Source organism: Ambystoma mexicanum, chromosome 3p (genome assembly GCF_040938575.1).
Source record: "Ambystoma mexicanum isolate Mex_15411 chromosome 3p, UKY_AmexF1_1, whole genome shotgun sequence".
NCBI lineage: Eukaryota > Metazoa > Chordata > Amphibia > Caudata > Ambystomatidae > Ambystoma > Ambystoma mexicanum.
The window spans coordinates 817515088-817540934 of record NC_090925.1 but is presented as its reverse complement, the minus strand read 5'-3'; the positions used below and the strand labels follow the sequence as shown (position 1 = coordinate 817540934).

The window sequence follows — 25847 nt, the reverse complement described above, 5'->3', positions numbered from 1 at the left end:
TCACCTCGGTCTGCGCCGCATTTCTCCTCCTCTTGAACTGCCGTGCTGAGTTAGCTCCCATGTCGTGCGGTCTGCCTTGCTTGTCTTGTGCTCTTGTGTTCCACCTTTTATCCAAGTGGGAAGGGAAAGGGCCATCAGGTGTGTGTGATTCTGGTCAATTGCCTGACCCTTGTATTGGAAAATGTCGGGTAAACGTCTCTGGAGTTAGTCCGTTGTCTTCCGTGTTGTGCGAAAGTGTTCATGACGGGAAAGGGGGGGGGCAGCGTTTTGGAATATCCTACGTGGTAGGATGGGGAAAAGGTGTCAAAAGAAGGGGGGAAACCGCGTCTCGCCTGTCAGTGTCCCACTCCCACACCCACTCCCCAAGAACCCCCCATCCAGGTGATCCTCCCTCACTGGTTCACCCCCAGGAACTGGGTCCAATAGCGATGGCCGTGTCCTGGCCACCTGGATGACAGATCCCCGGGGACTAGCTAGGGAGAAACCTTCAGGTTTCTCACACTGCATACTTATCCTTGTGGAAGTTTGCTGTTCTGTTTTTGTCAGGTAATTTACAAGACTGCTTGGTCAGTGTGATGACCTCTTGACACATAACTGGAATAGACGCTGCACTAGAATTCAGAGATCTTGACGACACCTCCAGGAAAGACCCTGTAAGAGCCCACTGTGGAACATCTGAACACGTTCAAAGGTTATTTGCATAAGAGTTGCGTCCACTGGTGTCTACGTCTGGACAGATAGTCTACTCAGACCTTTTGTGGAACTAGCTCTGGGAGACTAATTCCTTTCCCTAGCAACAAGGTAGAATTTGTACCGGTTTCCTAATCTTCATATGAATGGGAACATCATAAGAATGATGTGGTGTTCACCTGCTGACAAAATTCTTAGGATTTGAACATATGAGCCAGAAGTAGTCCCATTGAGAAGGTCAAAACACAACATGCAATCAGTTGTAGAGTGAGCTGGACCCAAGCAGAGAAGCCACCGTCTGTGTGTCAGAGATTTTACTCAATTTGAGTTTGTCCGATGTAAGGTTTAAAATAATCTTTACAAAACAAATACATTACATAATAATTCAAAACATTATACTGATAGCACAAAACAGAAAACATCTTGCTAAAATAGAAGGAACCTTAGCTGCTAATCCAAATGCTAAACGCTGCTACGCCTATAACAAACCACATATATGGGTGAAAAAGTGTAAAATGCCAGGGTAGTTTCCAGTAATAAAAAGTCACTCGCCCCCTCAATTATCTACATACATACAGTACAAAATGTCTTACTCGCCAAGTGTTCATTATCACTAACCAATGCCTAGCAGTGAGTACAAAATTAGGCCTTCAAATACATTAGTTAGGCAGGATACATCTTGCAATGGTTGGGCTAACCATGGATATAGTGCAAATTCTAACTCCTCACAAAGATTAAACCAACACTTCACAGAAAGTACAAAATGCAATAATTAATATTATTAAAAGTGCATCAGCTAACTCACGGAAATAAACCATAACCCTAACACTTCAGCAAGGGTACATTGATGTCAGTGAAATATTTTTCTATCAGTGAAGCTGAAAACCAAAGTGAGCTGGACTGTCATATTTCTCCCTCGTTGAGCTAAATTATTATTTATGCACTTTACAAGCCAATACCTCATATTGCCACTTTTTGAAGACATGCATACAGCGTATTGACAACTGCAACGCATAATCGATTATCTAGTCCAATGCACAGTATTAGATTTCTCTTGTGGGTGGGACCAGACTGATATGCAAATAGATTTGTTCTATGTGAAGGGTGCAGTGATCCAAAACATGGTTATACACATTGAGTGAAAGAAATTCCATAAAACAGGGTATTTGACACATGTTCGTTCTCAATAGAGGGTCTCCCGCATCCATGATTAATCTGTAAAACCTAGGGTTTCACCCTAAGTAACCCAGGGCAAACCAGACGTGGACCCCTTGCTCACTGTGCCTGAGAGAGGCACAGCTTCACCTCACTAGGGAGGCCCAACACGGCCGAAGCACGTGTCTAGGTTGATGATGGTACACTTGTTCAGAGGAGAAATATCCATGCTGGACTGCCCTTGTGGGTGTAACCAGAATGATAAACAAATGGATATTTCTCCTCTGTGAGGGGTGCAGTGAAATAAAATGCGGTTGTAGATCCTCCTGAGTGGAAGAAATTTCATAGAACAGGGTATTTGACCCATGTTCGTTCTCAGTAGAAGGGCTCCCACACGCTTGCTTTATTTGAACAGTGGTTTACATTATCTATACTGTTGCTTTCATTAAAAGATGTAATAATAAAACAAAAAAAAAGTTTTAAAATAAAATAAATGATCCAAAATTGAATTAAACGTAATGCTAAATCTAGCAAAATTGCAATTTTGGCAGGGAAATCTCCTACATCGCTGCAATTTGTGTGTCTCAACAATTAGGAATCTGGAAACATATCCATAACACTTAACTCCCATTATTTGGACAACTGTAGCTAATAACAGGAGATGTATTTGAACAACTGTAGCTAATAACAGGATATGTATTATCAATGGATATACAAAGTTTGTTGAGATAGAGGGCTGCAGGAACATGGAATGAAAATGTCCTTCCATTATTATACAGGCACCAGGATAATACATTGACTAGTGAGAAAGTGCTTTGCAGAAGTCAACCATATGCTTCTCATAATTAATATTAGGAGTTTCTTTTTGGGGTATTATCAAGACAAAACTTTCATAAATGTTTATCTTTTTTAAATGATATGAATAGAATTTAAATATACAGCAAGTAAACAATTTTAATACGGATCTGTACAAATTAGCTATTTTCCTTTATAGTATTTTAGAAATGGTCTTAAATATTTGACTTTTATTGTGTTGTATGTATTTTTTCATTATATCGGAATGGATTTTGCCCTAAAAGATGTAAAGCTTGATCTAAACCAGATCACCCGAGTACAAATAATTAATCAATATTACTAGAAGGCCGTGTGTACATGTCAAACATTCAGCAACTGGTGGAACGGGACAAAAATGTGCTAAAAGCACACCATTCCCAATAATAAATGTAATCTGTAGCAAGTCAAAGAGGAAAGAATAGAAAGCCACCAAAAGTGAGGAACAACAAACAGAAACTTAATCAATAAAAGCATGTGCTTCACTGTTAATCCACAGCTCAGGAAAAACGCGTCCAGTTCTGATGAATAGAGAACATGGCTCTCCTGCAATAATTTCATTTTGAGGTACTGAAGGATGGAGGTATGATAGGGGTTGAGGCCGGCCTGCAAAAAGCTGGAGCAGAGTCGTAGCATGGTAAGCAGGGTTTACCTTTCCCAGAAAACATTTGATAGACTCGATGAAGACCAATTCCAACTACAAATAGGGTCAAGGGAGGGTCGAACTGAGCTGCATAGGAGAGATTAAATTAAGGGACAAGGAATTTTGAAAAAGCTTCAATTTACCAAATCAGCATGTCATTATTCCATTTACCTGAGCCCAAACCTTTGCATTTATATTTTAATTCTATGTTCATTTCCACAGCCAAAGCCCTCACCCATACAGACTTTCTATGATTTTTAGGTGCTTGCACTCACAGCTTTGAATCTTGTGTTCAAGTGGTATGTTTTGTGTAGTGTGACAACCTCACCAATGGCCAAGTAGTATTGGATGTCTCACCAGAAAGCATTGATCAACTCCCTCATGAAGACAATTTTCTTTGCATGCCATCACAAAAATGGCCTCCACCCTGTATACTACAATGATTCTCACTTGTGAGGCAAAGACAATGGGTTAGTATTAATTAAAAGAAACATGACAATAGGTGGAGCAAAGCAGTCATGGTGAAGCAATGCGCATTATGCTGCTCAGTCTGTTAGACTCCTTTTTGGGCCGTGAGAAGCACTTGAAGTGTCAGAGTAACACAAGGCACACCCAATGGGGAAAAAGGATTCCCAAAAGTATATTTCAGAGGGCAGTATAACACCACTGTGTTTGCCCCACAGCCCCTGGACAAGTAGCAGACGTTCAAGAAGGTAAAGCGAAGACCAGTGCATGAGAGTCATCTACAGGACTGACAAGCTGAGGGGTCTGGATTGCATTACAATTATTTAGAAGGGAAAAGATGGAAAATATAGTGGATAGTGCTGGTAAACAGTACCCATACATACTGGGAGTTCCTGAGCAGAGGAGGAAGTGGAGGCAGGGTGGTCATGCCAAAGATGATCATCTAGGGTGGTGCTCCACAATCTAAGAGGGGGGCACATTGTGCTGTCCTAAGAAGATTGCAGCCGGAAATATAGGAACATTATGCAGTAGATTCAATAAGACACTCTCTCACCAACACACACAAAACAAATTGCACTTCTGCATGAAAGTCATCCATTATTGCTGCATTACCATCATTACTTCACCTGAACAGCTACTGCTGGGAAAGATAAAGAATAAAACCATCGTCAGTGCTGAAACAGTGTTCACGTAGAGATCGATTCCCTTGAGGATCGCAAGAGAAGAGAGCTTTTGGTGCAAGCCAGAGTTGAACATTGCATGAGAGAAGTTGGGGAAGTTAAGAAAGACGTGAAGTAAATGCACAAAAAAAGTGGTGAAGTAGCTCATTAAAGGAATGGTTCGGTCAACATTTTGTATTGCCCCTACGGGTCGGCCATGTGTTTTTAAGCCTAAGTCGCTCGATTTTAGAAAAATATCCTATGGACCTTACCCGAGTTTTCGTCCATTAAACGCACGCGAAAACAGGCATCAGGGAGCCGCCATTTTGTGATAATCCTATAATTTCCCCCATTGCCCTGGCTGACCTGCTTTTGCGGCACTAAATCATATCCCCCGCCCCTGAGCCTGACATTAGCAAAACATTCATATTCCCCGCCTCTCTCCGTGACGTTTCTGTGCTGCGTAGGCAAACGCCCCCAGTCGTCTTCTACGCGACTTCACACAGAACCCGGAAACCAACACAGATCAACTCAAAACACAGCGCGCCACAATTCGGAATATGAAACTGTACTTTAAAATCAAACAGCAACACGGTACATTTGGTAAAGTACATTTATTCGACATTAAATGTTTATAGAATATTCAGCAATTGCCATATGAACTTCGAATGCCATTTATTTTCTTTTATCTCTATCCGCAAATCCGTAAAAGTTTATCGTGAGTCACGCGCTGTTCCTTTATGGTACACAGGGTGTTGGTTTTCGTTAAAAGAAGCACTTTGGTCGCACGTTGAACAGCAAGGCTGTTCCATCAAGTAGGCACTAGGCAAGCGTAAAGGTTGATATGTTGCTTCTAGCCGCTAGTACCGCGTAAGGGCATATGGGCCCTTGGTGATCGTCCCATAAAATCATCAAAGTGGTGCAGTTGTTTACAAGAAGCTGGAGGTTGAAAAAACCATCTGCCGGGGTCTGAAACTGGTGGCAGTAGCAGTAGGGAAGGATATACCGGTTTTGAAAACATAAAATTTATAATTAGTCTCGTCAGCCGATCTTTATTAATATTATTCATTTTATTTATTACGGCCGAGCTGAAACTATTTGCTTTCAAGGATAGTGCAATGGAGTATGTTCGGATCTAAAATCAATGCGAAAAGTAACGAAATAAATCGAGGTTTGTACACAATGAGGAACGACTTTTTGTCTACATGCGTGTGGAATGTGGACCTGCATGCCCATGTGCCCGCTACAAGGACGATCCCACAAACGTTTTCCTAGCTCTTCATTCATTCATTCATTTATTCATGCATCCATTCATTAATTCTTCATTCCGGTATAAAAGCGTCTAAAGAGTTACTTACATTATATTTGCAATTTCCATTATGTCTCTGCGTAATGCAGTCCGTAAATCCCACTGTGCTCTTGACAATGATTTTTCGTATATTGAACTAACATGAAACTCTGTCTAGTTTCAGAATTTTCTGCCTTATCGTCTCTTACGTTATTGCACCCCCCCCCTTCAAATGAAGTTCTTTCGGCATGGTCCCTGTCTATCAAGGTCAAAAAACAATAGAACCTTATACTACCAGTGCGAGTTGTGGGCCTCTTCAGGGCGCGAGCTGAAAATCAAAGCTGCTGACCTTCACTAGAAATGAGCATACATTCTTTCTTTGCAACATCCCGTAGTAAAGCCATCTGTGAGAACTTGAAGCTTCGAATCCATCTATGTACTGCGCCTCAATGTGCAAATGCGAACTGGCTTCTCTCCCATCTGCAACGGCTCGCTTGGCGTGTTCTAAGGCCCCCAATTTTGTCCTCGTTGTCTGCGATCTTTGAAGCCCCAAAGAACCATAACTTTTGCGACTTAATTTTTTGGGGAAGGTCAGGGAAAGTATAAAGTACCTGAGGAGTTGAGTTGAAAGTGAGATTTATTGTTTTCTTTTTTTTTTTTATTATTTGCAATACGCAAGCCTCCCCTCGGTTAACAGTGCGCAGCATTTACATGAGATTGCGAAAATTAGTTACATCAACAAAAATATATACATACACTTATAGACAAGGTCAGCAATATGAGGTGAATAGAGAGAATTCAAAGATGACACCCAGGTTGTTGGCCACCCAGGATGGTGAAGGTAGGAGTTAGGGTTAGCGTACTTTGTATGTACACTGTACAATAACATTTATTTACAAAAAGACAATCGTATTACAATTATTTAAACCAGGATTTGTACTTCACAACCAGCTCTCCTTTGGGTGGACATGGCACAGTGGAAATGTTGGGTGGCAATGGATCAGTGCTCTGGACAGAAACGTTCATAATTTCATATCTGTTCTTCTCTAATACAGCAACAATAAGGCTTTTGACAAAGTCGAACTCCATTTCCTCATATACTGGTTTGATCACCCATTGCTTACTTCTTTTTGAAAAGGCCTTAGTGTAGCAAGGCATCCTTACATTACCCGTAGTCCTAGATTGTTCACGGCCGAGATTCTTGTTATGGGCCAAGACGGTAAGTAGAGTCCTATGTCTCATGCCCTGTATGCTGAAATGCAAGCGCCTTGGCCTGTACTTTTGGCACATATCGTGGAACACCTCCAAACCTCCTGTGTGACAGAATTCTGTCAGTCCCCTCAAATCTCTTGATAGAGTTTTATCGAAAACAATCTTCTCAATGGCTTTGTGTGTCGGTGAAGATGGATTCAACCACTTCTTCCGTGCCTCCACTGGGGACAAAGGGCCACGTTCACATTGGTGGAAATGTAGGTTTTCTGACCAGCGGCGCACGTTGGTGCAGTGGTGCATCAGTGACCACCATTTTTTAAGTAGTATTTCCATTGACCCGTCAAAAGTTTTGGAGCTCCACCAAAGATGGTTGCTGATAGACTGGGGCCACTCTGAAATACTTTCCAAACCTTTTGTTTTCCCTGCAGCTGAGATTTTCTTATTGATTGATTTAGCAAGATGCCATACGTCAAATTGATGTTTAATATGTGGGGACTGCTCTCTCATTGTCTTGGCAATTGAAACGTGTCTGTCCGTGGCTATGAGGTCGATGTGCATTCCCCTCGATTGTAGATATTCCACTGATTTTATAAATCCTAGTTTCTCCATGGCCACTGAGGATGTACATTGTGTTACCTGCACGACCACCGAACTCACAATTTTCTTACTATCCATGTCCTGAAAGTGGTAGGTGCAGTACTTGGCATAAAATCCAGGGCTGTCGCACTGTCCATCGCCGGCTAGCCTGAATCGTTTGCCTTCGGATGTACTTGCTAGAGACAATTGTTCAATTTTCCAAGCATCACTACTGGCCGGAAACAGATAATCATGTTGGCAGTTGTAGTACTGCATTTTTTAAATGAAATGGAGTCCCACAAACTGAAAGAAAGACTAACTTTCTAAAACTGGAGCCACTAAAAAGTGATGCAGCTGCACACAGTAGATTGCCTGCTGGCAGTTTCCCCAGCATCTGTTGTGCAGACCACGAGAACGTATGATGTAATCTACAGGCGGCATGTATTGTGATGTTACTGCCTTGTTTTTGACGAGTCACATGAATCAATGGCTTCCCACATACTTTCCCTCTGACGGAATGCCCACATTTCAGCATACTTATAATATCCATCAAACAACTGTCGAATACTATGTATTTGCCCTCTTTCATTAGACTGTCATCCTGCGTCAAAGTTGTTTCGGCCTGTGACATTGAGGACATATCACCACATTTGAAAGAAATATTGCTGCTATCAAGTTCTGATGCTTCGGTGAATGCTGCTGATGGTTCATTCTCTGTCATTTCAACATCTGCTACTTCCACATTGATGGGAGAACAAAACAATGTCGACAGCTTTTTTTTTGGCAATTTTTTGGCGGGTGTAGATTGTGTGAATTGATCTGCGACTACTTCAGAGCTATCTTCAATGCATCCAGTATCATGTTGTTGTGGTGGTGCAGTCGCACTGCAGCAATGGTTCTTTACAACTTTACTGGATTCTCCGGACACATTCATTTCATGTTCTGGCCATTGGACATGAGCATCTCTAGTCTCAACACCCGGCGTCTGAATTAATAGTTCCTCCATAGTGTAAATGGTCTGGCAAGCAACATCTCTCATTCGCTTCACTGTCTGTGTATGTATAGTTCGGACACCCACGGGTAAATAGTGGACAGATTCAAAAAGGGATGTTCAGTTTAAACACAAGATAAATTATAGTACAATTGACTGGAAAAAAACATAATATAGTCCCCAGCACAAAAACATTTCTAAAGTTATGAACTGTTTCTAACTAACCTTTTTTTTTATTTTTATTTTTTATTAAAAATGTTTCAGTTTACAGTAAACTTTTCATTTTATCTTATCAAGCTTATTGCATTTTATTAATTCATTTCAATCAGTTCTCATTTTCGATTCTTTCCATAATCTTATTCCAAAAATGAAAAATTATGTATATCATTTGTTTCTCAATCCCTGAGAGTATCCACGTCCATCTTTGGTCAGAGCTCATTGTTTTTTGTGTAGACTCAAAGTAAGATCGATATACACTTCTTTCTTTAACAAGGTCAGGGCATAACATCGTCAGGTGATACAGACTTTCAATTTCGTCTTGATTTTTGCATATCCGACAAAAGATTTTTGTTATCTTGCTGTTTAGTTCTTACAAGTCTTTCGCTAGTGGGTAATATGTTCAACCGAAATTTCATAAAAAACATTCTTATTTCTTTATCAGGGAATATAAACAGGTACGGTGGCAATTCGTTGATAGCTCCGGTTTCTGTTTTACTTGCTATGTTATCTTTGTATCAGCTTATGGATTCATTCGTATTTATCCAATCTTGATACATTAATCGTTTCTTGGCATGTTGGGGTCTCATTTGTAGCATTTCTTCTGTTATATCTTGGTTTCTTAGAGATATTAGTATTTGTTGTTTCCATTTTAACAGGGCCCTTGCATTTATCGGATCAGTATTCGGTAGGAAGATTTCTAGCGCTGGTACTGTTTGTTCCCATGTCATTTTTCGGAAAAGGTCAAATTTTTTCCAGCGTACCACAGATGCAAGCGATTGAATTGCAATTTCGGCTCGGATACGACTTGTAGGGAAGGATGTGGGCAACCTTATTTTCCGCCAAAAGGGGGCTTCCAGAATTGGCCATACCTTTTCTGACAGATTAATTAATGTTTCGCTTCCGTATGTCAGGATAGGAATGACCTTACTCCTATAGAATGTAATGATTGGTCGATAAGAAAATTTGCATTATTTTTCATGGAGTACATATTCTTGCCTCGCCAAAACCATGACGTTTTTTTTTAGATGCATCTCCCATTCTTTTTCGACCATTGTTTGACTGATCACAATACCCAAATACTTGTACGATGATACAATGTTGATAATGGAGTTGTTGATGAGTATCATCAGTGTTTTTTCATTTTGTTTCGGTTTCATAATCGCCATGACTTTTGTTTTTGCTACATTTATTTTCAACTAATTTCTTTCCATGTAGTCTGCCAACATTCGAAGACTCTCTTGTAAGCCTTTCGGTGTTTTATCAAGTAAAACGATGTCATCAGCATACATCATTATCGGTATTTTTACTGAGTTTATTTTCAGAGGGTATATTCTGTCCGACTTCATTTCATATGGAAGATCTGAAGTAAAGAAATTGAAAAGGGTGGCTGCAAGTGGGCACCCCTGTTTCAGTCCATTCCAGGTCTCGATATAGGCGCTCATTTGCCCATCTTTGGTTAGCCTTACTCGTATTTCTGTTGAGGAGTAGAGTAGCTTTATTGGTTGGAGAATATGAGGGGGGCAGTCCCACTTTTCCAATTTGTTCCATAGCAATTGTCGGTTCATACAATCGAAAGCAAAGTGTAAATCCACTAGAGCTATCCAGACCTGTTGCTTTGAACACTTTGCTTCATGTTTTACAAGATTCAGCAGAAATAGGTTATTTGTCCCTACTCCGCAAACAAAACCAGTTTGGCGAGTCGCAATCCGTTTATTATCTGTTGCCCATGCCGTTAGTGACCTCAATAGTATGGTTGCAAATATTTTGCCCAAAGGATCTAATAATGCAATGGGCCTATAGTTTGTTGGGCTCTCTTTGTCTCCTTGTTTGAAGATTGGGATCAGGACCGCTAGTTTCCAAGTTGAAGGTATTTGGTCCAGTTGATTAATCAATGTAATGATTTGTAATAACCTTATTTTTGTTTCTTTTGTTTACAACTTTTTTGACTCGACCTTCAACATCTGCACGCTGTTGCTCCGATTCGTATCCGCATGTCTCCCCTTCCTCTTGCACTGCAACGACTATATTTTCTGTATCCGCATAGGCAGCATGGAATGAGGCTCCATCGACTCCCTGAAACAAAGTATTTTCATTACTGTGTATCAAAATATTGTTAGCATAAAACACACGGGAGGACGAACACACAGGTACATATCAATAGCCAAACACGATTTAAACATTGTGTTTAAATGACAAGTATTCAAGTGGTCAAACAAGTATTCTTTGACAACTTAAGTTGTCAAACGACAAGTATTCAAGCTCTGATGACCTAGTTCGATGGAGCTGTCAGTATCCATACCTCTGGCTCTGCATGGACTGCCACAAATGATTGTATTGAAGAGGAGGCATCAGCAACTCCCTGAAACGCAATACTTGCGTTAGTATGGTTTTCAATATTGTAAATATAACACACACTTGGTGTCGACGGCACAGGTACATATAAAGAGATAACCACAAATGTTGCATTGTCTAAAACAATCAAGGAATATTTAAATATGGTCAGATTTAATCGACTTATTTCTCCGATTTCTTTACATCTGCATCATCTAAATGGGATCTTGTGATTGTAGTGGAAGTTCCATCGTCTTCCTGAAACACAGTACTTGCGTTAATAGGGAAGAAAGTATAGCAAATGGAATCACGTTATATGATCACGCTCGATGGAGCTGTCAGTATCCATATCTCGTGCTGCTGAAGAATATCTATGGATGTTGTAAATGTGGTGCGCACTTCCGAAAGCTGTTGCCCCGATTCGTATCCGCATGGTCCCGCTTCCCCTGGAATTACTTGAATGTCAGGCTCTGCATCAAGTGCGTGGGTTGACGCTTCAACAACTGCCTGAAACATAGTATTTGCATTAGTAAGGATTACAATATTGAAAAACACAACACACACTTGGGGTCGACAGCACAGGTACATATCAATGGCTAACCACGAATGAAACATGGTGTAGAACAATCAAACAACCAGTGTTCCAGTCCTGATGATCACGGTCGATGGAGCTGTCAGTATCCATACCTCGTGCTGCTGAAGAACATCTAGGGCTGTGTCAATGTGGTGGACGCTTCAGCATCTCCCTGAAAGACAGTACTTGCATTAGTATGGATAACACTAATTATAACTGAAAACAAACACCAGGGGACGACAACTAAGGTGTATATCAATTGGAAAGCACTAAACAATTGGTAATATAAGCACACGATACATAAAAACGATTGCTTGACATGCATAAAACAAGTCTGTAGCGGAATAGCCAAGTATGATTACCTGATACGCGCTAGAAGTGGTTGATAACTGCGGGCACGTCACGGATGTAGAATGTTCTTGCTTCAGATTCAGTGGCTAGTCAAGCAGTTGTAAAGGTAAATTATTGTTTGATGATGAAATGCAAATATTAAAAAATGGCCAGGTAAACCGACAGAATACTTGAGAATAATGCTATTGAAAATGCGCAATATAGTACAGTTCCCTGTGCCCATAAATAGATTTCCTTTGGGGGTTATAAAATCGAAAAAATAATTTATTGATAAATTTCATTATTCAAAAAGCTATACACTCATATCAATATCGAAAGTATTACAAGGGAGTATTACAAGGGAGACAACACCTAAAATATCAATTGACCCATTTGGCTACCTACACACTACCGCAAGGCCTAAAGCTAAATCCGGACACTTGACTCACCAGTGGCGGAATGTGGACGAATAGAGTTGGAATAGCGTTTGCGAGCAATTTTCGTGTCGTTCGCCGTTTATTCTTCTTTGTTACCCAAGATGTGGCGTACATGTTCGAGGAAAAGTGCCGATCACCCCTCTTGTCCTCTAAGACTTGTTGGACTCTACTTTCCAGCTCATCCAGTGGATATCCGCAATGTCTGACCCATTCTCTTATTGGATCAACAGTTTTCGGGAATACATGCATTGTAGTGCCTTCAGATTTAGCATGGGTCTTCGAAGGGCAACCGCTAATCGAACAGGCAGGCATTGTTGAAAATTCTGAAAAGTAAATATCAAGATTATTATAAAACCTTGATGAATAAAAATGTCATAAAGTAAATGAACCATACCATGCTCAATGCAAGGTTTGTTTTGGTTACCAGTTCATCATGTGTGGCTTAGTATTTGCATAAATTACAGATATTTTTTTAATTATGTGACTAAACTCTGAACATGTGACTCGTCCCTTGGATGTTCTGTCTTGCACGAAAAGGAAACATGCTTACATTATAGACTGGACCCCCGAAGGATGCAATTCGATGACAATTGACACAGATGAAAATAAATAGATCTATTGATAGCATAACAATTGAAACTCAAGTCAATAACAATGAGACCAATGACCATAGCTCTATTGGGTACTGTAATCGAAAATAGATAGAAATGTAAAAATGACCGAAATATGACTAGGATACATGGCCTTACCTTGACCAACAAACAGTTGGATTCAGCAGGCCGAGCAGTATGTTGCACAAGAACAGGTAGATGGCCACAGGTAGCACACTGACGAGTTTGCTCAAAGCGGTCACAGATAGCACGATGACGAGCACATTAGCATAGATCTCAGTGCTTCTCAGGTAGAAGGTTCAGGAGTTGACTTGCAAAGCACAAAGATGTTCTCATGAGGCATATCAAGTGGTTTATAAAGTATTAGAAACAGGGGTGTGTTTGTGAATGAATGACGTCTGTATGTCGTGGTATTATGTGGATTGCAGGGGGGCGGCCTGTCTCAGGGGAGGCCTGCCTGGAGACACAGGGTCTGAGGAGGCCATGTGAGCGATGGCCCCTGGGCGTGGGATACCCTTTGAAGTGTACATGCTGTTTGGCACCTTGGCCATTTGCGCCCATGACAGCCCCCCATTCCCAGCGCTCATCCCCGGGTGCGAACCGACCGCCTTTGATAGAGGGGGTGGGATGGATGAGCCTGGGGCATGCAGATAAGGCACAGGAAGACTGCTGAATAGAGACACACTTATGTGGATTGCAGGGGAGCGGCCTGCCTCAGGGGAGGCCAGCCTGGACACACGGGGTCTGAGGAGGCCATGTGAGCGATGGCCCCTGGGCGTGGGATACCTTTTGAAGTGTACATGCTGTTTGGCACCTTGGCCGTTTGCGCCCGTGAAGGCCCCCCATGCCAGCGCTCATCCCCGGGTGCGAACCAACCGCCTTTGATAGAGGGGGTGGGATGGATGGGCCGGTGGGCATGCAGGCAAGTGTGTGGGAGCGAGGGGCCATCAGGCCCCTCTTATCCTTTACTTCTCAGTAGAAACTCGGACCAAGTACCTCCAGTAGTAGGTTCGCCCCTTGCCCTTATGTGATGTTAACTTTGGTTGACATTCGCGTAGATGGGACCACTGAGCAGGACAGGGGCATCCATTTTTGTACCCCCTTTCCAATCCATCTTGGTGACCAGGCCTCACTGCGCACAGCACATGGCCCCCACCCTCGTTCCCACTCTGACTGGAAAACTCCAGAGGTATTTGCAACAGCTAATAAATGTAACACATCACTCTTCCTCTTCGATCACTGTCCTGCATGTGAACCAGCCTGAACTAAGCACATAGCTCGTTCATCTCCACAAACGTGTCCTCAATACCTGCATGCATTATTGAGAATATATTATATTAGCATCGAAACAACCGTTGTTAAAATATATGTGGTGTTTTATTTTGTATCTTATTTTGATGACACAAAAATACAAGACTTTACACATTGTACAGATCAGGTTGCAGCACAGTGAGAGAAAATCCCCTGTACTGACCGCTGTCACTCGGGAACGTTTCTCTTATGTCACGAACGGCACAGGCGGGTATTACTCTTCGAACGCGGTGTCCAAGCCTCCCATGAAGCCACCATGTAAAGGAACGATAGGCCACCAGCCTGTACCACCTGTGAAAAGGAATGAAACAAACTGTTTTTAAATGACCAAGATAAGTTTAATAAACGTTTGTGGTCAATGACAATTCTTGTAACAAATGGCATTCTGCTCGGACAAATGCTATCTAGACACTGCACACTATTGAACGACTTTCATGCGTTACAATGATATGTATATGTAATTTTGGATATAGTAGAAGACCATGAAATAGGAGTGGCATGACAAGAAGAGTATACTTACTCGTTACTCGGATTACGAGGACGAACAGTTGCGCGAAGTTCGTGCATAAGCACCATCATTATCCTCAACACGGACCGTGTGAGGCAGGCTGCCCTGAAGTCTGGCAGCTCTGTGATGCATTGCGGTCGTGGCTCGCTTTCCGAAATGTAGGCCACGCATCCCGAGTTTTCACAGCAGCAACAGTTCTCGTCCTCGGTTGGCATTAGCTCGCACCGATTGCATGTGCACCAGGTGGAAACACCGTCCATGCGACTAGGTCCAGGCTCTTCAGCTGTTGAATCGTCCTCCCAACTGCCGTCCGAAGACCCATCGTTTTCGCGTGTTTCCCTTTCCAGTAGTTCCTCCTCCGTATACTCGGGCTCGTACATGTAGGGCATTATTGTATCCATTGTGTGTTAAACAAACTAAAATATTTTATAGCGGTGGTACTGGTATCTGTTCACACGGGCTACAAGCAACGAAGGTAGCTGACCAGAGCACAGAAACGAGTCACAGAATACTCAAAGTAACACAGAGAGAGGAATGGAATCGAAAATCTGCTGCTGTGTGTTGTGAAACCGTCTGTTTATACTTATTGAGGAAAGAGGCGTCCTGCCATTTCCATGGCGACACGTCATTAGCTGAAGCGCAGCGAATGTTGACACGAGACGTGCTTTGGCGTTGTGAAATGGGCGGTACGCGTCTGCTGATGACAGGCTCAGGGGCGGGGGATATGATTTAGTGCTGCAAAAGCAGGTCAGCCAGGGCGATGGGGGAAATGATTGGATTATCACAAAATGGCGGCTCCCTGATGCCTGTTTTCGCATGCGTTTAATGGACGAAAACTCGGGTAAGGTCCATAGGAAATTTTTCTAAAATTTAGCGACTTAGGCTTAAAAACACATAGCCGACCCGTAGGGGCAATAAAAAATGTTGACTGAACCATTCCTTTAAGGCGCTGGAGTAGAGGTAATACCGAAGGGTCTGAATAGCAGAAATGTGGTGCTATGGGGAAATATGAGTTGGAAGGAAAGGATGGCTTATTGAGGGACATACGATGAGCAGTGGGGGGATTCATTGGCTGATAAACTAAGATCCCCACCTCCACTATATACAACACTGAGGGAAAGGGTTGACACCTAGAAAATCTTGAAGAGAAGCAAGCACCAGTCTTGTGTGCACTGAAAGGCAGTTTAGATCTTCAAATCATATTCAAGAAAGCGAAAACATGACCTTGTTTAGGATGCATACAGACTGATAAACCTGTAACTGGGGTTGTTTGTCGCACCGTCAAGCATGATCATCACCATGTGCAAAAGGAGACTTCTAGGATTTCCTCTATACACCAGTGATCGTAATGTCAATTGACCCCAATGACAAGTTGTTTGTTGAAAAGAGAAACAATGTCACAGCACACAGTGGAATATAGATCTACATTTCACGGTCTCACCTTTGTTCTTGTTCCTCAGTGCCGACTTCCGCAAGAGATCGATGAGTGCTTCTTTTGTGTCATTTGAGATAGCCCCTTCCCTCTTGGGAGGGACATCCAGCTCAGCTTTAATCAACACATCAGCATGCTTCTTTAAAGAATTATCTTTTGGTTGGCATGGTTCACTGTCTGCCAATGAGGTCAGATCAATTATCTCCTGCGGAGGATAGCCGGTTGGTGAATTCAAGGCAAAATCCATCCGATCACTCAAGGAATTGGCACTGGGCATATCCTCGTCACAGCATGACACAGAGGCTAACCCAGCTGCTAAGAGGGTAGTTGGATCCCTGGATGCAGCAACTCCATCCCCTCGGCCATAGTGTTCCAACATGTCCTGAAAGTCCCTCTGGACAGCAGGCTCCTCACTGGCATCGGTGCCAGCTGGTCGCAGGGCTGGTTTAAAGTTAATCTGCCGGCGGATGCCTTCCCGCTTGTCATGGAAGTCATTTATCTCACTGACAATAGCCTCCTTGATCTGTTCCTTGGTCAGCACCCGCTTGTCAAAGTCAAAATCAAAGGCTGGCACACAGTTGGGCTCATCATCTGGGTCATGGTACTTGGACAGAAATGGGTGACGGAGGGCCTCAAGCACCGAGATTCGCTCCCGTGGATCAAAGCGCAGCATCTTCTGCATCAGGCTTAGTGCCTTGCGGTCGCACCCAGGGTAGAGACTCTCTAGGGGCACTGGCTGCCGCGCAGGCAAGCTCTGGATGTATGCCCGCACCCTATCTGCACCGATGGCACAGATGACCTGGTTGGATGGCGTACCGAGTACTGTCATGATTAGCTGCAGCTGGTGGATGTAATTCTTACCAGGAAAGAGCTGCTTGCGGCCCAGCATCTCAGCAAAGATGCAGCCCACCGACCACATGTCAATGGCTTGGGTGTATTCATGCAGAGACAGCATCAGCTCAGGGGCTCGGTACCAGCGTGTGGCCACATACTCAGTCATGAAGTACTTGTACTCATCAGGCTTGGTACACAAACCCCGGGCCATGCCAAAGTCACCCACCTTCAGCTCGCAGTTCTCATTGATGAGCAGGTTGCTTGGCTTCAGGTCCCGATGTATGACATTGGCAGAGTGGATGTATTTGAGGCCCCGAAGTAACTGGTACAGGAAGTAACGCACATGCTCCAAAGTTAGGGGCTGCGAGGAGTGGATGATTTGGTGCAGGTCACTCTCCATGAGGTCCAGGACAACATAGCTAAATAAAGACAACAGAAACGTGGTCAGGACCATGATCGAAAACAACTTCAATTCCATAGCTGCAAGCTACTTTAGAACCCTTAAGCTGGGGCCTTTGTTATCTTTATAGTCTTCTTTCACCGGTTGATTAAAGAAGTGATTAGTTCACCACTGAAAAACTCACAAATCGTCTCCCAATCATACACTCAGTCAAAGCCAAGGTATAAGGTTCAAGAGTAACACAAAACTAAGGGTTGGGGGATATCTGGGATTGCTGGAAAGGAACTCAACATAACAATGAATCAATACATTCTGTAGGATCATGGTCCTCAGTCTTTTCCCTCCTTCCTATCGGGAAGAACAAGTTACTTTCTTACCTGGTAACGTTCTTTCGATGGGATGGTCCGACGACGTATTCCATATCTATGACATGTAATCACCACAGCTGTGCTGCTTCGTAAACTTTTTTCGGCGTCTGCGTTCTGCGTCGATGACGTTGATGCGCCGTCGTCGAGGACCTCCTCCGACGTCCGACGTCATCCGATGTGATAAATAGGACGCACGACGCCCGTAGCCTCAGTTGTAGTTTTTTCCCCCAGAACGTGTGACATTAGTCAACTGCCAGTCAGACACAAAGCCTTGCGGAACGTAAGCTGCAATCGCAAAAGAAATTCTGCAGCGGGGAAGGCAGGGCGGGAGCGATATGGAATACGTCGTCGGACCATCCCATCGAAAGAACGTTACCAGGTAAGAAAGTAACTTGTTCTTCGAGGGGATTGGGTCCTCCGACGTATTCCATATCTATGACAGACTCCCAAAGCAGTACCAGAGCAAGGAGGAGGGAAAGAATTTAGAATCAAAATTTAGAATAGCCAATCAAATAGCAGAGCAAAGGACCGCCTTGCCAAAGGCCAGATCCTGTGCTCGGATGGAATCAAGGGAATAGTGACGTACAAATGTATGTACTGAAGCCCAGGTGGCTGCATCACAGATGTTGCGAATAGGAACACCCCTCTGCAGGGCAGTAGATGCAGCCATACCCCTGGTAGAATGGGCCCGGAAGCCAGCCGGTGGGTCCTTACCCCGCCAAGCGGTAGCACTCCGAGATGGCCAAAATAATCCAGCGAGACAAAGTCTGTTTCGTCACAGCTTGCCCTAAACGCTTTCCAGCGTAACCAATAAAGAGTTGATCGTCCACTCTGACCCGGGACATGCGTGAAACATAAAAGCTTAAAGCTCTCCTAGGATCAAGCCTATGGAGCCTCTCCTCTTCCTTACCAGGATGCGGAGGAGGATAGAATGCCGGAAGAACAACCTTCTGGGCCAAATGAAATTCCGTAACTACCTTCGGAAGAAAAGAAGGACGAACTCTAAGGACAACCCTGTCCTTGTGAAATACAGTGAAGGGTGGCTTAACTGAAAGTGCCTGTAACTCACTCACTCTGCGAGCGGAAGTAACCGCAACTAAAAACACAGTTTTCAGAGTTAACAGCCTCAAAGGGCAAGAATGTAAAGGCTCAAACGGAGCACCCATAAGAAACTTAAGAACAAGGTTTAAATCCCAACCGGGCACCAGGAAAGGTGACGGAGGGAACACATTAGTGAGTCCTTTCAGAAACTGTGAAATTAAAGGGATTTTAAAGTAAGAACACTCTTCAGACGTGCGCTTAAAGATGGACAGCGCCGCCAGGTAACCTTTAATGGTGCCCACTTGCAAGCCCCTGTGGGCCAAAGAAAGTAAAAAGGACAGAACCATGGGGATGTCACATGCAAAAGGATCCACATTCTGAACTCGGCACCAGTCGCAGAACTTACGCCAACGGCAACGGTACAGAGACTTTGTTGCTGGCCTTCGGGCCGAAAGCAACACCTCCATCACGTCTTCAGGGAGGTCCCAATCCATATACCTCAACCTTTCAGAAGCCAAGCGTGAAGGTTGAGGGATCTGACCTCTGGATGGAGAACCTGACCCACCTCCCGTGAGAGCAGATCGTCTCGGTAGGGAAGACGATGCGGAGGGCAGATGGACAAGTCGAGAAGGTCCGGGTACCACGTCCTCCGAGCCCACGCCGGAGCAATGAGGATCATCCGGGAACCGAACTTCCGTAACCTCCGCAGCACTTGCGGGATGACGGGGACTGGAGGAAACGCGTACAGCAGCGGGAACGACCACTCCACCACGAACGCGTCTCCCAAGGCTCCTTTTGGAGGAAATTCCCGCGAGCAAAACCTTTCGCACTTCCGGTTGACACTGGAGGCGAAGAGATCCACTTGAGGGGTCCCCCAAAGGGCGAAGATCTCCAGGAGAATCTCCTGAGCCAACTCCCACTCGTGAGAGATCGTGCTCTGCCTGCTCAGAGCGTCCGCTGTCACGTTTTCGTCTCCGGCCAGATGAACTGCCGAGAACGAAACTTCCTGCTGGATGGCCCAGAACTCGAGCTGCATCGCCTCCCTGCACAGAGGAAGTGACCCTGCCCCCCCCTTTTTGTTGAGGTAGTGCATGGCCACTGTGTTGTCCGTCAGGATCAGGACACTCTTTCCTCGCACAGTCGGCAGAAAAGCCTTCAGGGCTAGCCTGACGGCCCTCAGCGCCAACAGATTGATATGGAGTCTGGACTCCGACGGAGACCAACGACCGCTGACTGTCAGCCCGTTGGCATAAGCTCCCCAACCCGTGAGGGATGCATCCGTCACGATCGTCGCCTCCGGCCAGGGAAGCCAAAAAGGAGCCCCCTTCATCAAGTTGCCTTCGACGGCCCACCACAGAAGGTCCCGGGCGACCGAGGGCGGCACCTGAACCGGGTCCGACATCCTGCCGGAGGACTGCGACCATTGCGTCTTGAGCGCCCACTGCAAAGATCGCATCCGCAGGCGAGCCTCTGGCACCAGAGGAATGCAGGATGCCATGAGGCCTAGCAGCCTCAAGAACTCGAACGCTGGGAGCGTCTGGGCATGCTGAAACTTGTGCACCATCTGCTGAATGTGAAGAGCCCTCACCTGGGGAGGAAAACACTGCCCCAGGGAAGTGTCGAGCACTGCTCCGATGTACTGGAGCCGCTGTGTCGGCGTCAAATGGGACTTCTTTAAATTGAGGGAGAAGCCCAGCCTGTGAAGGGAGTGGCAGGTGACGGACAGATGATCCAGGACTTGCTCGGGAGAGCTCCCCCTGATCAACCAATCGTCCAGGTAGGGGTAGACGTGAATCCCCCCTTGCCTGAGATGCGCTGCCACCACCAACATGAGCTTGGTGAAAACCCTCGGGGCGGAGGTCAATCCGAACGGCAGGACCCGAAACTGAAAGTGCGAGTCGCCAACCGCGAACCTCAGGTACTTCTTGTGCTTGGGATGGATCGGCACATGGAAGTAAGCATCCTTGAGGTCGAGTGACACCAACCAGTCCTGAAGCTGAAGGGCCTGGAGGACTTGAGAGAGAGTAACCATCTTGAACTTGTCCTTCCTGAGGAGTTTGTTCAAACCGCGCAAGTCCATGATGGGTCTCAATCCCCCGTCTTTCTTCGAAATCAAAAAATAAGGGGAATACCATCCCATGTTCCTCTCCGCTACAGGCACCAGTTCTATGGCGCCTTTCTCCAGCAGGGCTTGAATTTCCTGCGCAAGGAGCGGATCCGGACTCTGCAAAGAGAGGTTCCCCGGTGGATTGTCGCGAGGCCTGTGCCGAAAGGGAAGACAGTAGCCGTGGGTTATGATCTCCAGAACCCACACATCTGAAGTAATGGCTTGCCACTCTACAAGATGCTGCGCCAGCCTTCCCCCAACCGGCGAACCATGGGACATGGCCTCATGACTGAGTGGGAGCGGCCGCGGCGTTACCTGAGGGCAAAGAGGCAACTGCCCGAGCGCCCTTGGCACCACGGGTACCCGGTCGTCCACCTCTGGTACCCCTGCGTTGGCCTCTTTGACTGCCAGCTCCTCTCGCATTACTGAAGGACGAGTAATAGCGAAAGGAACCACCCCTCCACTGCTGTCCCCTAGGACGAAAAGGCGGAGGCTGGCGAACTGCAGCGCCCAACGACTTTGCTGCAGCTTTCGAGGTCTGCAACCTCTCAAGGCTCTCGTCAGCCTTGTTGCCAAAAAGGTGTTCACCGTCAAAGGGCATGTTGAGGAGCCGAGACTGCACATCAGGAGCAAACCCCGACTTCCGCAACCACGCAAACCTGCGTATCACGGTGCTCGCCGCCATGGACCTACTGACGCATTCAGCTAAGTCCAAACCCGACTGAACGGACTCACACATGGCATCCTTACCATCCTGGACCATAGCAAGGAAACCATCCTGTTCGTCCCCTTCGGGAATATGTTCAGCCGCTAACGCAACACAGTTCCACAGAGTGTGTGTGAAACGAGACAAGGCACAAATGGAGTTGGCCGCCTGAAGCGCCATACCACCAGAAGAAAACACTTTCTTCGCCCAGCCATCAAAACGTTTGTCGTCCCTATCAGGAGGGATGGTAGGGTACGACGCCTGCTTTGCCGGGGCTGTGGCCGCCTGCACCACCAAACTCTCCGGAGTAGGGTGCCTGGTCAAGTAGCAGGGGTTGCTACTGGCTGGACGGTATTTTCGCGACAAGGATCTGCCCACCGCCGGGAGACTCTCCGGAGCAGTCCAAGCCGCCGCCACCCTTCTCTGTAAAGCCATATGGAACGGCAGTACCGGATCAGTTGGGGGACCAACATCAAGGATGTCCGTCAGATCATCCTGCACAAACTCCCCTGGGGGAGCAGACCATCCCAAGTACTCAGAAACCCTAGCCATAAGGCGCCAGTACGAGGAATCGGCATGAGAGCCAGGCTCAGGCCTACAAAACTCCACCTCCGGAGAGGTGTCCAGTCCACTGGCATCATGCAGTGACTGTCTCAAATCGTCAAACTGACTATGGCCCGAGACAATTTCATCTGGAACCTGACTAGGAACCAGGCCATCAGAATCCTCATCCGCCTCTGAAGTATAGTCCAGGTGGCGAAAAGAAGGCACCCGAAAGTGCTTGCTCTTAACCAGAGCCTTCCTAGGGGGTTCTCCCGTGCCACGGGGTACCTCCGACACGAAAGGTGTCGATGGCGTCGAGCGAATCGGCGCCGGCGTCGAGAGAACCGGCATCGGTGCCGAGAGGATCGGCGTCGAGGAAATCGGCGTCGACGTCAGATGCAGCGCCTCCAGCAATGGCGGCGTCGACACAGCCCTCGAAGCCGGAGCCCCGAGCGTGTCCCTCGACGACCTGAGCGTCGACGGCTTCGACTACTTCCTCGGAGCCGGAGCCTCGAGAAAGCCTGTCGACGCCCTCGACGCCTCAGACGTCGATGTCTTCCTCGAAGACCTCACAGGTGCATGCGGTCTGGAACGCGTCGAGGACCGGGACCTCGAACGGGTACGTCGAGAACGAGTCTCCTTGTCCGAACGGGACCTCATCCGTGACTCGTGCCGACCACTCTTGCGAGCGGTGTCTCTCGACCTCTCACGACCAACCCCACTCGGGGGCGCGGACGGCATAGTACCCTGCGACTCAAGAATCGCCAGCATTTTCTTCCCGAAGGAAGCCCATTCCTCCGGCGTCGCACGGCTGGTGGGGTAAGCGACGTGCCGGGCAGAGTCCTCCGAAGAGGACCTGGAAGACGACCGGTGTCGGCGCTTCCGATAATGCCTCGAAGAGGCTGAGGAGTGGCGAGACCGACTCCTAGAAGGAGACCCACAAGACTTCCGATGATGACGCGGAGAGTCACCCCTCCAATCATCCGTCGAAAGCCCCGCAGACTTCGACTTCCTGGGCTTGGACACCCGACCTACCGACAACTTCTTCTTACGTTCGCGTAAGGCTTTGGACGTGAGCGACTGGCAGTCGATACAGTCATCCGTGTCGTGGGCCTCCCCGAGGCACCAGAGGCAGGCGTCGTGCGAGTCCGTCACCGACATCTTGGACCCACACTCCCCGCACTTCTTGAAACCCGGACACGGGGTCGAAGACGAAGTAGAAGACATCTTCACACGAAGGATTTTCACAAAACGAACAGGTTCGAAGAACCGAGAAGAACAGAACTCTAAAGAGTCGAGGCGTGAACCGAGAATCACGAAGCAACACGTTCGCGGAAAAAACGGAACTGAGGCTACGGGCGTCGTGCGTTCTACTTATCACATCGGATGACGTCGGAGGAGGTCCTAGACGACGGCCCATCGACGTCATCTACGCAGGACGCAGACGCCGAAAAAAGTTTCCCAAGCAGCACAGCTGTGGTGATTACATGTCATAGATATGGAATACGTCGGAGGACCCAATCCCCTCGAAACAAGGTTATTTGTCATCAAACAAAAGTAAGGTCACTATCTATAAGTAACACACATATGTAACCCTACTCATACCGAAGGACTCTTGCCATCTACCTATTAACAAATACAAGGAGATAGCACTTAGATCAAAAAATGAAGTCCTTTATATAAAACACATGTTAATTTTATTAATACATCAGAGCGCAAGTCTAACCACCGGCTAAATCATATCAAAAACATATCAAAAACCTATGCACAAAACATTGTAATTGAATACATCAATCTCGATACACAAGTACAAATACACAGTCCAGTCACAATGACTCGACCCAACGCAGTGATGGTAAATTCCACCCAACTTCCCACTATGTCCATATTAGGAGGGAAACAAGGTTACACAGTCTCTGGGGTTTTAAGTTACCAGCATTTCTTTCTCGGCCATATAAATATTTGCTCATCTTTCACAATGTCACTAGAAACCTTTAAGAAATGTTGACACCACCAGACTTGGTCTCTAGAGTCATGAAGACGTGGGATGGACACTAGACTCTTTCAGATCTTTTGCATGATTGCGATGGTCCCTAGAGCTTTTTTGTGCAACTCTAAATCAGGCTGTCGAAGACATCTCTGGGCTGTATCTGCTAACTCCTCTCTACTCATGAAGGGTTGCGGGAACTTCCCCAGGCCTGATCCATCCTCAGAGGGGATACCACTGCCACCAGGACACAGTCGCCTAGAGGCATCAGACCCTGGAAATACATTCCTTATGGGAATTGAAGCTGGTCACCTGCTTCTGGTTAACAATACACCACGTTCACTCGGTCCCTTGCTTCCCCAAGTCCATATCTGGTTGAACCTTACTGCATGAGATTAATCGCCATTAGATTCTCATATACTACACCACATTGTATAAAAAAATAGTTATTTATTTTCCATATTTCAACAGTAAAAAAACTTTTTTTCTCTTTTTTCACAGTTCCAATTTTTTAGAGAGTTATTAAGATAGTATACCAAATCACAATATCTGCAACATTGCCATACATTATCACTGTGTACATTCAATCTCGTGTTATATTTTAACCATTTAGCACTTTACAAAATTCATCTCTTAACCTGGATCTGCAAAATGCTCACCTCTATCATAGAGACAAGCAACTCGGTCCATACAAACCTTTCACTTTGTCTTCATAAAACACATGCTTACTTTCATACTACATTCATACCATACCCGACATGTTTCATTCCTTACACACTAACACACTATTAACAAGGAAATTCTTCAGGGGTAAAAAATATTTACACAACATTCAATTAAATGTACAATCGTATTAGTCTTCTCGTAGACTTAATCTCTTGTGGGGATCAGCTTTCAATGGGATCCCATCACACCTTTCTTTAAGGTCCAACCTTCAAAACGGCTACACTGTGGGAAGCAAGTGTGGGGTAATAGAAATTGAGTATTCGAAATATCATCCCGGTCGACATTTCTGTTATGCACAACCTGCTATATATCAATTTTCAGAAGAAGGTTATCATTACTCTGACTATCACCTTCTTTACATCTATTATAACATCAAATCTCTGCCCCTATCAGCAACCAGGTTTTCCAAGAACAGTTCAAACAGGGTAAATCTTTGTGTCTCCCAGCATTAGAGAACAACATAACCAATACCATACTGTTGTCACTTATGGTCTAATCTTTAGCTCTTATACTGAGTATATCACACATTTATAGTCAGTTACTCAAGTTACAAGGTACATTATTGGATGACGAAGTATATCTTAATATTTTTACCTTCAACAGGCTGACTTCTTCTTATACATCGTCTTTAGAGGGTCCTTCTAAGTTTATGTTCAACTTCCAAGCCCCTCTGAAATTAGAGTTGCGTGGCTCTCAACCGGGTGCAAAGATCTAGGATCACTAGGACGCGTTCCTATTTACAAAGAGATCACGAGTGAGCCAACACGCATTTCCTAACCCAATCATTGTTATATTGTCAGTTCATCGTGCTTTATAGCACCATGCAATCCTTTAAACTGACCTAATGATGTATCTTTATGGGTTCCTGTTCT

General features: G+C 45.4%; 1 protein-coding gene across 3 annotated transcripts in view; it reads right to left on the bottom strand.

The window, feature by feature from the left end:
* The window catches only part of MAPK7 (mitogen-activated protein kinase 7), a 517088-nt gene that overhangs the window by 196048 nt on the left and 295193 nt on the right, over positions 1-25847 (bottom strand). For all 3 annotated transcript variants that reach the window (XM_069651868.1, XM_069651869.1, XM_069651870.1), the window contains one exon: positions 16273-17516. In XM_069651868.1, the coding sequence (XP_069507969.1) occupies positions 16273-17516 (1244 nt within the window). The remainder of the gene's footprint in view (positions 1-16272; positions 17517-25847) is intronic.